General features: G+C 40.4%; 1 protein-coding gene across 1 annotated transcript; it reads left to right on the forward strand.

Annotated features, from left to right (window-relative positions):
• Positions 1-13,579: 13,579 nt before the first annotated feature.
• On the forward strand, positions 13,580-15,800 carry LOC117506149 (the record flags this gene model as incomplete). Its single annotated transcript, XM_034165651.1, has 3 exons — positions 13,580-14,095; positions 15,167-15,325; positions 15,705-15,800. Coding segments are annotated over exons 1-3 (771 nt in total), but the record flags the coding sequence as incomplete, so codon positions are not given.
• Between the last annotated feature and the right edge of the window lie 412 nt (positions 15,801-16,212).

Genomic DNA, 16,212 nt, shown 5'->3' on the forward strand with positions numbered 1-16,212 from the left:
TTCTGTTTCAGGTATATGACAGAACTTTTAGGATGAGAAAATTATGTCTCATGCTCTGTGGCCCTACCTGCTTTTTGCCATGTCCTCCTGGGGTGATGGACAGCTCAGATGAGGACCCTGCCTATGTCACACAGTTCAAGGCTACATTCAGGAAGGACCTGGAGACACGCAGAGGAATGCCAACATTGCATATCTGAAGATTGCTACTGCATCGGATCCTCAATTCAAGGACCGTCAAGTGTGTGCCTAAGCAGAGAGGAGTGAGTGTGGGCCTCAGTCACCAAGTTACTCAAGGATGAGATGGCTGTTGCAGAGAAACCTGTGGAAGAATCACAGCTACCAACGAAAAGGTTAACCTTACTGGCTGATTCATCCGAGTCTGATTCTGAACCAAAGATGACTCAATTGAGACCTGTGTCTGTCGATACAGAGCAGAGCCCACCATTAGTTCGGACTCCTGTCCATTAGAGTGGTGGTCCAAACATGCACACTCACACAGCATGCTAGCCCCCCATGCACGGAAGTACTTGGGGACACCTTCAACGTCTGTTCCCTGTGAACAGGTTTTTTTCTCTTGCTGGTCACATTGTGCAGAAGAAAATAGCGTCTTTGTCATCTGAAAATGTGAATTATCTTGTATGCCTTAGCAACTGGGCTTCATGCGAGGAGTAAAAAAAAGTTTGAATTGACAAATTTAATTTGTCAATAGGAATTGACAAAAAGCTTAAAGTATGTTCTGGTTAGTATAGGATATGTACTGGTTGCCTGTTTTTTTTTTGTTTTTTTTTGACATTTTTTTCGCATTTTATATCAGAGCAGGAGAACCTTAATGACCTCAAGAGGTGGATGCATTTCAGTTTTGGATTTAATTAGCCTCTTTTTTTAGATCCTCCATCCATCCAGTCCATTTTCTTCCGCTTTAATCCGGAGTCGGGGTCACACTTTTTTTTTAGATTTACTTGAAAAAGCCTGTAACTAGTTTCTTGCAGAGAAGTTAAAAAAAAAAAAGAAAAATTACTTCTGGGAACTGACCAAAGACTGAAAAGTGTTTTCTGGTTTTATTTACTTTTTGACAGATTCTCATTTCATCAAACAGGATAACAATAATGACCTGGCAGTGGTGTTATATTTGAGTTTTATATTTGATTTGCTTGTTTCAGTTGAGATTTTGACTGAATAGCCTTTTATTTGACTTTGTCCTCTGAAAATGTGAATAATCTTGTACCTTAGCAACAGGCGTTGTGCAGAGGAGTTATAAAGAGAAAAGAAAAGGGACTTTTAGTAATTAACAAAAGACTTAAAGACTGTTTTTATGTACTGGTTACTGTTTTTTTATTTATTTTTACAGATTCTCATTTTGATATGAAACAGGATAACAAATGACCTGCCAGTGGTTTTATATTTGATTTCATTAGAGTGTTTCAGTTGAAATTTACATTTTCAAATATATGCAACGTTCATTTACATTTTCAAATAAAACTGTGCTTTTGAAGCGGCTTTTGAATTCATTTTTGGGTTTCACATATACCATGCGATTAATCATGATTAATCACAGAAAGTCATTGAGTTAATGCGATTAAGATTTTTTATGTTTGCCCACCCCTAATATATACACTCAACAAAAATATAAATGCAACACTTTTTGTTTTGCTCCCATTTTGTATGAGATGAACTCAAAGATCTAACCCTTTTTCCACATACACAATATCACCATTTCCCTCAAATATTGTTCACAAACCAGTCTAAATCTGTGATAGTGAGCACTTCTCCTTTGCTGAGATAATCCATCCCACCTCACAGGTGTGCGATATCAAGATGCTGATTAGACACCATGATTAGTGCACAGGTGTGCCTTAGACTGCCCACAATAAAAGGCCACTCTTGCTTGCCTCTACTGGTGGTTGGCTCTCACTGCGGTATTGTATCACTTCCTGTTCCGGAGCACAGCGGTGTTTTTCTGTATCTGTTAAATCTGCGCAGTTAGATTGATCTAGTTATCTAGATTACGATTTGTTTCCCAGTGTAATCTTTACGTGCCTTAACTAAAGCACTCCTTCTGCTGAATCACCTCTAAATTATTTACACATTATTCACTTTGCGTGTTTTTAGGAATCCGCTAGCTTAGCGTAGCTACTAGCTCTTAGCCGATTTAGCATGGCGGCTTCTCCTGTCTCTCCCGCACTTTTCTGCTCTGGGTGTGAAATGTTTAGTTATTCCTCGGCCTCCTTTAGCAGTAACGGTACTTGTAATAAGTGTAGCTTATTCGTAGCTTTGGAGGCCAGGCTGGGCGAATTGGAGACTCGGCTCCGCACCGTGGAAAATTCTACAGTTAGCCAGGCCCCTGTAGTCGGTCCGGACCAAGGTAGCTTAGCCGCCGTTAGTTCCCCCCTGGCAGATCCCGAGCAGCCGGGAAAGCAGGCTGACTGGGTGACTGTGAGGAGGAAGCGTAGTCCTAAACAGAAGCCCCGTGTACACCGCCAACCCGTTCACATCTCTAACCGTTTTTCCCCACTCGACGACACACCCGCCGAGGATCAAACTCTGGTTATTGGCGACTCTGTTTTGAGAAATGTGAAGTTAGCGACACCAGCAACCATAGTCAATTGTCTTCCGGGGGCCAGAGCAGGCGACATTGAAGGAAATTTGAAACTGCTGGCTAAGGCTAAGCGTAAATTTGGTAAGATTGTAATTCACGTCGGCAGTAATGACACCCGGTTACGCCAATCGGAGGTCACTAAAATTAACATTAAATCGGTGTGTAACTTTGCAAAACAATGTCGGACTCTGTAGTTTTCTCTGGGCCCCTCCCCAATCGGACCGGGAGTGACATGTTAGCCGCATGTTCTCCTTGAATTGCTGGCTGTCTGAGTGGTGTCCAAAAAATGAGGTGGGCTTCATAGATAATTGGCAAAGCTTCTGGGGAAAACCTGGTCTTGTTAGGAGAGACGGCATCCATCCCACTTTGGATGGAGCAGCTCTCATTTCTAGAAATCTGGCCAATTTTCTTAAATCCTCCAAACCGTGACTATCCAGGGTTGGGACCAGGAAGCAGAGTTGTAGTCTTACACACCTCTCTGCAGCTTCTCTCCCCCTGCCATCCCCTCATTACCCCATCCCCGTAGAGACGGTGCCTGCTCCCAGACTACCAATAACCAGCAAAAATCTATTTAAGCATAAAAATTCAAAAAGAAAAAATATAGCACCTTCAACTGCACCACAGACTAAAACAGTTAAATGTGGTCTATTAAACATTAGGTCTCTCTCTTCTAAGTCCCTGTTGGTAAATGATATAATAATTGATCAACATATTGATTTATTCTGCCTAACAGAAACCTGGTTACAGCAGGATGAATATGTTAGTTTAAATGTCAACACCCCCGAGTCACACTAACTGTCAGAATGCTCGTAGCACGGGCCGGGGCGGAGGATTAGCAGCAATCTTCCATTCCAGTTTATTAATTAATCAAAAACCCAGACAGAGCTTTAATTCATTTGAAAGCTTGTCTCTTAGTCTTGTCCATCCAAATTGGAAGTCCCAAAAACCAGTTTTATTTGTTATTATCTATCGTCCACCTGGTCGTTACTGTGAGTTTCTCTGTGAATTTCAGACCTTTTGTCTGACTTAGTGCTTAGCTCAGATAAGATAATTATAGTGGGCGATTTTAACATCCACACAGATGCTGAGAATGACAGCCTCAACACTGCATTTAATCTATTATTAGACTCTATTGGCTTTGCTCAAAAAGTAAATGAGTCCACCCACCACTTTAATCATATCTTAGATCTTGTTCTGACTTATGGTATGGAAATAGAAGACTTAACAGTATTCCCTGAAAACTCCCTTCTGTCTGATCATTTCTTAATAATTTACATTTACTCTGATGGACTACCCAGCAGTAGGGAATAGTTTCATTACACTAGAAGTCTTTCAGAAAGCGCTGTAACTAGGTTTAAGGATATGATTCCTTCTTTATGTTCTCTAATGCCATATACAACACAGTGCAGAGTAGCTACCTAAACTCTGTAAGGGAGATAGAGTATCTCGTCATAGTTTTACATCCTCATTAAAGACAACTTTGGATGCTGTAGCTCCTCTGAAAAAGAGAGCTTTAAATCAGAAGTGTCTGACTCCGTGGTATAACTCACAAACTCGTAGCTTAAAGCAGATAACCCGTAAGTTGGAGAGGAAATGGCGTCTCACTAATTTAGAAGATCTTCACTTAGCCTGGAAAAGAGTCTGTTGCTCTATAAAAAAGCCCTCCGTAAAGCTAGGACATCTTTCTACTCATCACTAATTGAAGAAAAGAAGAACAACCCCAGGTTTCTTTTCAGCACTGTAGCCAGGCTGACAAGAGTCAGAGCTCTATTGAGCTGAGTATTCCATTAACTTTAACTAGTAATGACTTCATGACTTTCTTTGCTAACAAAATTTTAACTATTAGAGAAAAAATTACTCATAACCATCCCAAAGACGTATCGTTATCTTTGGCTGCTTTCAGTGATGCCGGTATTTGGTTAGACTCTTTCTCTCCGATTGTTCTGTCTGAGTTATTTTCATTAGTTACTTCATCCAAACCATCACATGTTTATTAGACCCCATTCCTACCAGGCTGCTCAAGGAAGCCCTACCATTATTTAATGCTTCGATCTTAAATATGATCAATCTATCTTTGTTAGTTGGCTATGTACCACAGGCTTTTAAGGTGGCAGTAATTAAACCATTACTTAAAAAGCCATCACTTGACCCAGCTATCTTAGCTAATTATAGGCCAATCTCCACCTTCCTTTTCTCTCAAAATTCTTGAAAGGGTAGTTGTAAAACAGCTAACTGATCATCTGCAGAGGAATGGTATTTGAAGAGTTTCAGTCAGGTTTTTAGAATTCATCATAGTACAGAAACAGCATTAGTGAAGGTTACAAATGATCTTCTTATGGCCTCGGACAGTGGACTCATCTCTGTGCTTGTTCTGTTAGACCTCAGTGCTGCTTTTGATACTGTTGACCATAAATTTTATTACAGAGATTAGAGCATGCCATAGGTATTAAAGGCACTGCGCTGCGGTGGTTTGAATCATATTTGTCTAATAGATTACAATTTGTTCATGTAAATGGGGAATCTTCTTCACAGACTAAAGTTAATTATGGAGTTCCACAAGGTTCTGTGCTAGGACCAATTTTATTCACTTTATATGCTTCCCTTAGGCAGTATTATTAGACGGCATTGCTTAAATTTTCATTGTTACGCAGATGATACCCAGCTTTATCTATCCATGAAGCCAGAGGACACACACCAATTAGCTAAACTGCAGGATTGTCTTACAGACATAAAGACATGGATGACCTCTAATTTCCTGCTTTTAAACTCAGATAAAACTGAAGTTATTGTACTTGGCCCCACAAATCTTAGAAACATGGTGTCTAACCAGATCCTTACTCTGGATGGCATTACCCTGACCTCTAGTAATACTGTGAGAAATCTTGGAGTCATTTTTGATCAGGATATGTCATTCAAAGCGCATATTAAACAAATATGTAGGACTGCTTTTTGCATTTACGCAATATCTCTAAAATCAGAAAGGTCTTGTCTCAGAGTGATGCTGAAAAACTAATTCATGCATTTATTTCCTCTAGGCTGGACTATTGTAATTCATTATTATCAGGTTGTCCTAAAAGTTCCCTAAAACCTTCAGTTAATTCAAAATGCTGCAGCTAGAGTACTGACGGGGACTAGAAGGAGAGAGCATATCTCACCCATATTGGCCTCTCTTCATTGGCTTCCTGTTAATTCTAGAATAGAATTTAAAATTCTTCTTCTTACTTATAAGGTTTTGAATAATCAGGTCCCATCTTATCTTAGGGACCTCGTAGTACCATATCACCCCAATAGAGCACTTCGCTCTCAGACTGCAGGCTTACTTGTAGTTCCTAGGGTTTGTAAGAGTAGAATGGGAGGCAGAGCCTTCAGCTTTCAGGCTCCTCTCCTGTGGAACCAGCTCCCAATTCAGATCAGGGAGACAGACACCCTCTCTACTTTTAAGATTAGGCTTAAAACTTTCCTTTTTGCTAAAGCTTATAGTTAGGGCTGGATCAGGTGACCCTGAACCATCCCTTAGTTATGTGCTATAGACGTAGACTGCTGGGGGGTTCCCATGATGCACTGTTTCTTTCTCTTTTTGCTCTGTATGCACCACTCTGCATTTAATCATTAGTGATCGATCTCTGCTCCCCTCCACAGCATGTCTTTTTCCTGGTTCTCTCCCTCAGCCCCAACCAGTCCCAGCAGAAGACTGCCCCTCCCTGAGCCTGGTTCTGCTGGAGGTTTCTTCCTGTTAAAAGGGAGTTTTCCTTCCCACTGTAGCCAAGTGCTTGCTCACAGGGGGTCGTTTTGACCGTTGGGGTTTTACATAATTATTGTATGGCCTTGCCTTACAATATAAAGCGCCTTGGGGCAACTGTTTGTTGATTTGGCGCTATATAAAAAAATTGATTGATTGATTGATATAATATTATATATATATATATATAATGGATGGTAAGGAGTCCAACATAGAGAAATATTGGATGAATTAAAGTTATAATATAACTTTTCTTCATCCAATATTTCTCTATGTTGGACGACTTGCCATCCATCAATTTTTATGTTCTCCACCCCCCTCCCAAATTAAGCAAACAACAAAGAGTCAAGTAAATTAGATCAATTTATTTTGTTGTGAACAGCATATGAATGCTTCTAAAACGTCAGTAACGTACTTGTCTACTGTCTTAGTATTTTTGGCATGGAGTTCAATTCCACCATTCCTCCTCTGTGAACTCAGCAAACCTCGTTGGCAGACGATTTTCTGCTGTTGTTGACGTTTGTTGCCATTTTTTCAACCAGCATCTGTCAGCAAGTTCCTGACCTCCACTACGTCACTAGTGATGCCATCTCATGAATAATTGTATGCTGCGCTCTGATTGGCTAGCTGTTGGCAGTAAACTCTAACGCTATTGGTCAGTGGGAACCGATCCAATATAACTTTTGGTCAGCCTTTGTGGATCCCTTGGATCCAACATAACTTTTGGCACCAAGCATGCCAAAATACAGGTAAATGATGGACAGAAAGGCTAATCTGTGAATGGCTATTGCAATCTGAGTGGAGAACATACGAGGTCTGTCCAAAAAGTATAAGACCTTTTTATTTTTTCAAAAACCTTATGGATTTGAATCACGTGTGCTTGCATGAGCCAACCTTGAACCTTCGTGCGCATGCATGAGTTTTTTCACGCCTGTCGGTTGCATCATTCGCCTGTGAGTAGGCTTTGAGTGAGCACTGGTCCTCCCCCTCGTTGGATTTTCATTGCGAGGAACAATTGGAGCAGCGCTGAATCAAATTTTTCCAGAAACTGTGAGAGACAGCCAGGTGGAAACCATTCGGAAGATTCAGATGGCTTTCTGTGGCTTTTCAGTCGAGTGAGTATCCGAGGAATTGTGTAAGAGCTGGACATGTCACAACATGTCCTGAGACTTCCAACTTCTGCACGTCTTTCATTACAAAATCTCCTGTAACAGTGGAATGTGCCAAAAAAGTGCTGATGTCCACCTCTTCTGCAATTTCTCTGGTAGTCAGACGACATCCCGGATCAACACAGCGTTCACTTTGGAAATGATCTGGTCGTTTCAGCCTGTCGATGGCTGCTCGGAGCGCGGCGCACCCTCCGCCATTGTGTGCCATCTTTAAACCGGTTGTAACTCCTTAATCTGTGTGATGCCCATACTATCGTCACCGAAAGCCACACTGTAAAAACGGTAACTAGTATTTCTTGATTTCATTTAAGTTTTCAAATTAAACTGAGTCAGAAATAAAGCTTTCCATTTGCAACCTACAAAAACTTGTCTGCCCAGGAAATTTCCCTCATTGTTGTCATAACTAGGATTTTCTAAACAGCAGAACAAAGATTATCAACTTTTGAGTAGATTTTTTGAGTGAAGGCGGGAAGCCGTGGGAACCCCGCAGATGACTGATGCGCATGCGCACATTGAACAAGCCCTGAAGGACATGCCAGAAGATTCTTTACAGAAGTGGGAGCGTGACCATTTTGCACCAGCAGGTAAGCTACTTAAATGTGTTGTTAGCGTTTTCTACAAGCGCCTAACAACATTTCCAGCCTTTGACCTACTTCTGTGCTAAAGTCCATTTCACACCGGCCCACTTCCAGTTGCGTTGGGCGCCGTCATGACGACGCCACATGGAAGCAACCCAGTGCTGAGATGAAGTACTTCAATGCCAGAACAGTGACGGACGCAAAGGACGAAGCGAATCAGACACCAAAAATTAAACGTGTAATTTTTTTCTGCGTTGAGCTCCATGCTTTTAAATTCTCTCACAACTGTGTTTAAAAAAAGTCCATAAAAGTCCTGCTCACAGACTGATATCAAGCAAAAAGTCCTGACATCTCCAGTCCAGTCACAGACGATTTGTTGGCTCGCGCACATGTGAACAATTAAAAGAAAAAAAAATGTCTGGCTGCTGCAGTTCTCACTCTCCGCTCCAACTCTTTCATAATTGTGTTAAAGGAAAAAAGGACATACGTCCTGCAGACTGATTGCCACAGACAGGACATGTCCACATTTATACACGGACGTTCGTTCGCACGCACGCGCGCACATTTCTCGGTCAAAGGAGGAAAGATGAGCGCAGACCTGCAGCTCGGCACAAGAACAAATACAAACGAGGAGAGAAATCAGAATGCACAGTGGCGCAGGTCAGATTGTCTGCAGCTTCTCCTCTCCGCCTCCCCTCCCCTCCCCCGCTGCGCGCACCTGACGCACACATTCCTGCGTCGTCATGAAACCACACAAGCTCGAAGCAGACCCGGTGTGAAAGTTAATTGTCACATACAAATTAAAGTTGTGCTTCATGCTCTGTGTTATAAGATTGCTACATTTTCAGAGCTTTTTAAATAAGGGGTAAAGGAGACAGAATATTTGAGGAATAATTGTGTGTTGTTAATGTTACATTACTGATAGTATTTATTTTTCACAATTATTGTATTTTTATCATAGTAACAAAGACAAATGTTTGAATTCACGTTTGCATATATGTTACATGTCATGTATGTTATCATGATATAGTATGGTCATAAATAAGTTAATATGATTCCCTACATACTTTTTATGTGTTGTCTTTGGATTTTGGCTTGTTGATGTATTTGGCTCCTGCATCCTTCTGTGTGTTATATGTGGATATTTTAAACCATATTGGCTGTCAGAATAGTATTTCAGACAAGTAGGGCTGCAAGCAATATTGATTAAATTCTTATGATTTTTTCATATCAGTAGATATCAGTCCCAATAAGTTTAACCTAATAGTCTAATATGTAATATTTTAAAGTCTTTTCAAACTTAAACTTCCATCAGGTTTTCTTATAAGAACATTCAGAATATATCACAATGTTATTGACCAAATACCTTTATCAATATTGCAACAATATTGTAGTGATGACTAGGGCTGGCTCAACTAGTCACGACTACGCCAATTATTGAAACTGTCGACAACTAATTTAGTAGCCGACGAGTCGTTAATTTTATTTATAGGACATGTCGCATGTGTTTAACGTCCCAGTTAGCAGCACTGCAAAGTACTAATGATTGTAAATCTCTCTGCACACATGCGCTCATAATTAGTGGTTTCTGATGCTTTTTATTCCTTTCCTGAATCAGGAAACAGGTGCATTTCCAAAAAAACATCTCACTCAGCAGTTCTCTACATTTCTCTGTGTGTGATGAAGATCACAGCATAACAGATTCATCCCACACAGAAACAGAGCAAAACGAATCCGTTTCTGTCCGAAAATTAGATTGGCCTGGCCATTTGATAAATCCTCATCTCCCTGTATGACAAATTCATCCTGGATATTGCCTGTTCAGTCATGGAATGTCACACATTGGAGAAATAGAGCTGTATTGTTATTTTATGTTTATAAATTACAGGGACTGTTGCAAAAGTTCTTTTACCAAAACTGATTGTGTCCTATGTGTCTCTTCTGTCAGAGGTGGATTACATGCAGTGCAGATTTTGCAAATTCACAAGCTCCAGTCAAGAGACTCTTCTGAAACATTTTTGCCTTCATCACGGACAAGGTGCACATTGGCCTTGCATTCACACAGACTGTGTATGTGTATTTAAAACATCTGGAGCGTTACGATCACATCTTTCAAGATCACACTCAGTAGTGAAAATCCACAAAAATTCAACATTTCAGTGCGAATTGTGTGATTTTAAGGAGATTTGCAGTGAAAAGACTTTGGAACCATCTTGGACATCATTTAAAGAACCAAGAAACTGTACAATGTCCCTTTCTAAGGTGTACCTTTAAAACAAACATTCGCCCAACCTTCAGTTCTCACAGAAGTCGAAACCATAAAAGTTGTACACTTGAGGATTTTCGAACAATTGCAAGAGCTGTTCCTGAAGATAAGATAATTGAAAGTGAGCAATCTGATAGTGAAGTAGGAACACCAGCTTATAATATTGTGAGACCAGATGAGGTTGAAGAGATTGTAGAAGATGTGGATAGTGAGACACTTGAACACAAATTGGCTTCTCTTTCTGTGTATGCAAACAGTGTTGCATGTTTCTGGAGCTGCAACACAAAAGACTGTAGAGGATTTGCATAACCTGCTCTCTTTCTCTAACATTCATACTCTCAGCAGTGTCAAAGAGATCCTTTCAAAACATGAAACTGAAGTAAATGATTGTGTTTTGCAAGAAATTTCTAATGCTATAGTTCAAACTAATCCACTCCTTTTAACAACAATAGAGAAGGGTTCCCTATCTACAGATCACAGAAGGAATATATATTTCAAAGGGCACTTTTCTGTTGTAGAACCCACAGAATATCTGTACAACACAGCTCATAAAAACTCTTTTGTTTATGTATCTGTCACTAAGATACTTGAGACTTTACTCAGCCGGGCAGATTTTTTGAACCAAATTGTATTTAATCAAGAAGCTTTATCTGGACCCTTAAGTCTTTTCAAGACGGCAAGTATTACAAGGACAATAAACTACTGGGACAGCAAAACCTCTATCAGTTTGGCATTATTATTGATGATTTTGAAGTTTGTAACCCACTGGGCACGTCTAGAAAACTTCATAAGATTACTGCAGTATATTGGGTAGTTCTAAATTTACCAGCCAGATTCCGATCCAATCTCAGTTCAATTCAGCTAGCTCTCTTAGGTAAAAGTGTGGATGTCAAACAGTATGATTATGAAAACTTTTTTGAGCCATTGATTAAAGATATAAGGTGTCTAGAACAAGAGGGAATTTTTGTTGAAGTTGTGGGTCAGTTTGTTAAGGGCACTGTATATTGTGTAAGTGCCGATAACCTTGGTGCACACGGTCAGGCTTTTATGAAAGTTTTACTGTTGACAAGTTCTGTCGCTTTTGTTTGATAAGTTGGGACCAAATTGCAACCACTGAAGTTAATGATTTCCAATTGAGGGGTGTTGATCAACACAATAAATTTCTGGAAGAGCTTAGGCAGAATGACAACCTTCAAAGTATTAATGGGGTAAAAAGGGAATGTGTACTGGGCAAACATCTACTGTTCTTTCACCCAATAACTGGATTTCCTCCAGATGTTTTGCATGACCTTTTTGAAGGAGTCATCCCTTTGGAATTGTCCTTATGTTTGAAAAATCTGATTTCAAAAGGTTTCATTACATTTGATGCATTGAACAACTGCATAAAATCATTTCCCTACAAATATTCAGACAAAGTAAACAAGCCTAAAAAAATTCCCAGAGCAAGCTTTGAAAAAGGAACAGTTGCCGGTAATGGACATGAAAATTGGACACTGCTGGCTTACTTCCTTTTATAATTGGATGTAAGATACCAGACAGGAGCCAGCATGGGAGGTTTTAATGGACCTCAAGGAAATTGTTGACATTGTTGGTCAAACAGACTCTCTGAGGAAGCATTAGGTTATTTATCTTGCAAACTACTGGCTCATCACCTGTTGCTCACCCGTACCTTTCCAGAATTCAGACTGAGGCCAAAACACCACTTTATCGACCACTACCCACATCTTATTTTGCTATGGGCCTTTAGTGGAATTGTGGACAATGAGATTCGAAGCAAAACATAGCTTCTTTAAAAAGGTGGTCCATGACACTCAAAATGGAAAAATGTGCTGCTCACTCTTTACTCAAAACACCAGCAGATGATGGCATACCATCTGGATAGTGGAAACCTTTTCAAGCCAAAACTCTATGTTGAAAATGTGATAGTGGTCAGGGTTTCAGAATTGGATCCATCACTCAAGCATGAAATACAGAAGAAGTACCTCATCTAGACGGTGTGTTTCTGTCTAAAACGATTCACCTGCGTGGGACACAGTATGTGGCGGGCATGATTTTATCTGCTGGACAATGCAGTGACCTCCCAGAATTTCATAAGATTGTGACCATTCTTGTCAATGCAGAGGAGGTGACATTCATTTGTAAAAGACTGTCTTCCTGGTACATTGAACATTTCAGGTCCTGTGAGCTTGTTGAACACACCATTGCCGACCTTCTTGCCCTGGATCCAGATGTGCTGACGGATTACCACCCTCTAACAGCATATACAGTTGGTGGAAAGCTGATGGTGACCCCAAGGACGTTCCTTCTCCATTAAAGCAACTCAAAATGGTATGTTCTCTCTCATCCACCCTCTTCTCCTCTCCTGTATTGTCCTCTGCTCCCCTTCCTCAGTCCTTTCCTCTTGCTCTTTTTTTCTTCTCCACCCTCTTTCTTCTCCTTACTATTTCTCTTCTCCCCACTCACCCCCCTCTGTCTCTCTTATCTCCTTTCTTCTCTCATTAAGCATTAGTTTTGTGCTGAATGAATTGAAGGTCTTTCCCAAGTATAGGCCAGTTGAGTACAGTGATATAGACTGTGGCTTTATTTTATTTATTTATTTTTTTAGTTGTCAGCTAAATTATTAGCAAATCAAACATAAGCAGATTGATCTGGAAAAAGGTCCTCATTTGCATCTGTATGGTATCGGTGTCCACTGTCTTCTAATCTGCTTTGACTATTAATTTTCTCCCCTTTTCTCTCTCCTCTTTTCAGACTTTGCTACTTCGGGTAGTTCTTTCCTCCAGAGATGCCCGCGAGTCCACCTTCCTGAAGTACCAGCATCTGTGGGGCAATTGATTGATATACTTAAAGAGAGACTTGAACTTCCAGGTGATTTCTCACTACAGTTCGAGGATCCAGAGTTTGGAAATGCACTATGCAATTTGACGGCAATATCTGAATTACCATCTGAGCGTGCAGTCCTGCATATAATGTGGAATTGTGATTCATCTCCACTTAACCAATCCACTGCTTCAGTGTCCTCTGCTTCAGTCTCCTCCCAGGACACAGTAAGTGTTCACTCTGAAGATTTCAGGCCTAGCTGGACCGATTCTATCCAGATGAACTTAAGGCATGCCTCAGAGTGGCCTCTCCATTTCCTATCCCAAAGTTTTCATATGATGTTGAACTGAAATTGTGTAAGGCTAATGTGTATATGAAAAATCTAAGAAGGGCCTTGTAGTGACAAGAGACATGAAGACAGAGATTTTGGATAAAATTGCACAGGCAGTTTTTGAAATTAAAGGCTACCCCGAGAAAGATGAGCTTGAGTCACTTGCTTCTGCGCTGGTTCTCAAGTATCCATGTCTGAAGGAGCCAGGTAGCATCACAGGCTACGAGGGATGGAAAGCAAGTATCAAACACAAACTTGGAAACTGCAGATCAAAGCTTCGTCAAGCAGGCTGCAATGAGGTAAATGTAAACAGGAAAAGAAAAGGGAGAGATGAAGAGGGCAGTACTTTCACCCTTAAAAAGCCCAAACGTGGAGAGGTCAATCATGTCCCAGATCATCCACAACATGATGATTCTACTCTTGAAAAGGAAAGAGTTGCTTTGGTCGATGAAATGAAGAAGAAACAAAAGAACATAACAGTCATACAGCAGAAGATGGCGCTGACATTTTCCCTCAGGCGGAGAGAGGTCGTGGAGTGTCAACCTATGGTATCTGAGGTCCAGGAGAGATGGCCTGCACTGTTTTCCTCTGAGGAGGTAAGGCTGTCCTAATCTATTTATTAATTCTGATATTCAAATTAGGCACAAGTTATTACACTAGATCAGAGGTGGACAACTTGTTCCAGAAAGGGCCAAGAGGGTGCAGGTTTTCTTTGCTGCCACTGACTCCACCAGGTGATTCCAATGATTAATATCACTTTGAGCAGGTGGAATCAGTTAATCAGTGAAATCACCTGGTGTAGTCAGTGGCTCCAAAGAAAACCTGCACCCTCTTGGCCCTTTCTGGAACAAGTTGCCCACCTCTGTACCAGATTGACTATAACTGAAGAAGTACAGTATTTGCTGGGGTAATGTATTGGCAACCTTTATTATACCTTAGCCCTACCACTTCACTCAAGGCCCCTCCAACACAGTGCACCCACTACATCATCAGTCCAAAAATTTGTAGTGCCAGTGTTTTTGTTTTATGTCCTCCCAAGGAGTACATCACTTACTGCAACTATAATGAGTGTCATAGTCATATTTTATTGAATTGGCCATCTCAAGGTCCATGTTTACAAATGCCATACTTTATTACCAGTGTTACATCAAAATCTGTGACTCATTAGATTTGACCTGTCCTAATATCTTACCTTAACCATTTCACTCCTGTGGGAGCCCATTTCTGCCATTTACAAGAAAAAAGAATCTCCATGCTAAATCGAAATTGTGAAATAAGTCATTATGAGACGATAATTTAAAGTAGTTATAATTTGGACTCGTCTCATTATTTTGATTTAGCATGGAGTTTGTTTTTCTTTACTGGTGGAAATAGGGTTTCTATAGACTGAGATGTTAGGGAAAGAATATAAGGCAGGTCACAAAGTCTGATCGTTGCAGGTTTAGGCGCAACACTGGAACGTGATAATATACATTTGCATATTGATACTGGTTTTTGTGGAGGGCATTTCCATTCCTGTGAAAAAGATGTATTCATGAGAGCTTTTTGAAGTAGGTTTTACTGTTGATAACGTGTTCAGGCATTGAACATGGTGCAGACTGCACAAGACAGCTACCCAGGAATTTTGTGCTGAATAAATGCAGTATTTTGTTGATTGTCGTGTTTAGATATCTGAAGAATTTCATCGCATCACGAGCAAAGACCTTCTGGGGACTTTCAATGCATCCCTTGACAAATTTGTGCCTGGCCTGCTGAAACTGTACCGGTCTAAGAAGGGAGCTCTTGGTGAGAAGATGGAAGACCTCCTGGATAAACTTGATGAACAGGTGAGTGAAGTGCTCCTGTGCCTGGCATTTTTAAAAGAGTATGGACATACTTTCTCATAAAAGAACAGAAAAAGATGTTGGCGGCAGCAAAAAACATTAGTGGATGTGTCAGTAAAAATGAATGTCAGCAGTCATTGCTTTATGTTCTTATTTGGCGGTATTTGATTTGACAGAATTTTTATTGTAAAAATAAAGTAAAATTGTTAACATGGTTGCAGTGGTTTTTTTTTTTTTTTTTTTTTTTTTTAAGTTTTACACGTTACTGGGTCTGACCTGTGCTTTATCTTCATTACTATAGAGTTCTGATTTTGCACTGTGTATAAGTACACTACATTACTATACTAATTGAAGTGCTTGTTTTCTGCTGGACACTCTTTAGACATCCAACATTATGTCCCACCGAAAGACAGCAGCACTGAGAGGCCTGCCCATTTTCTTCCGAGAAGATGCAACAAAGGTTTTCCTAAAGTGCTTGGTAAGTACAAAAAGACAAGTAATGCAAGTACAACTACGAGGTCTGTTAGAAAACAATCCGACCTTTTTATTTTATGCAAAAATATATGGATTTGATTCATATGTTTTTACGTGTCACGCGCGTCACGATGGATTCGCCAATGGAGCGAGACAAAAACACCTCCGTTTTGGAGTTTCAGAGGACTAGTTGGGACACAGGGGCGTAGGTTTGCATATGGACCATAGGGACAAGTCACAACCAATATTTTGGGATGGCAAAATAGTCCCTACCAATATTTAGAATTTTTTTATATAACAAAATCATTCACTATTTTTTGCGAACTCGATACTATAATTTTAGTCGTCACGTTTTGTGTTTTCGACGTGCCAGAGTGACAGGGTTACCCATGTTGCAATTTCATTAGCTCACGTTC

The sequence above is a fragment of the Thalassophryne amazonica genome, unplaced genomic scaffold (assembly GCF_902500255.1).
Source record: "Thalassophryne amazonica unplaced genomic scaffold, fThaAma1.1, whole genome shotgun sequence".
NCBI classification, from domain to species: Eukaryota; Metazoa; Chordata; class Actinopteri; order Batrachoidiformes; family Batrachoididae; genus Thalassophryne; species Thalassophryne amazonica.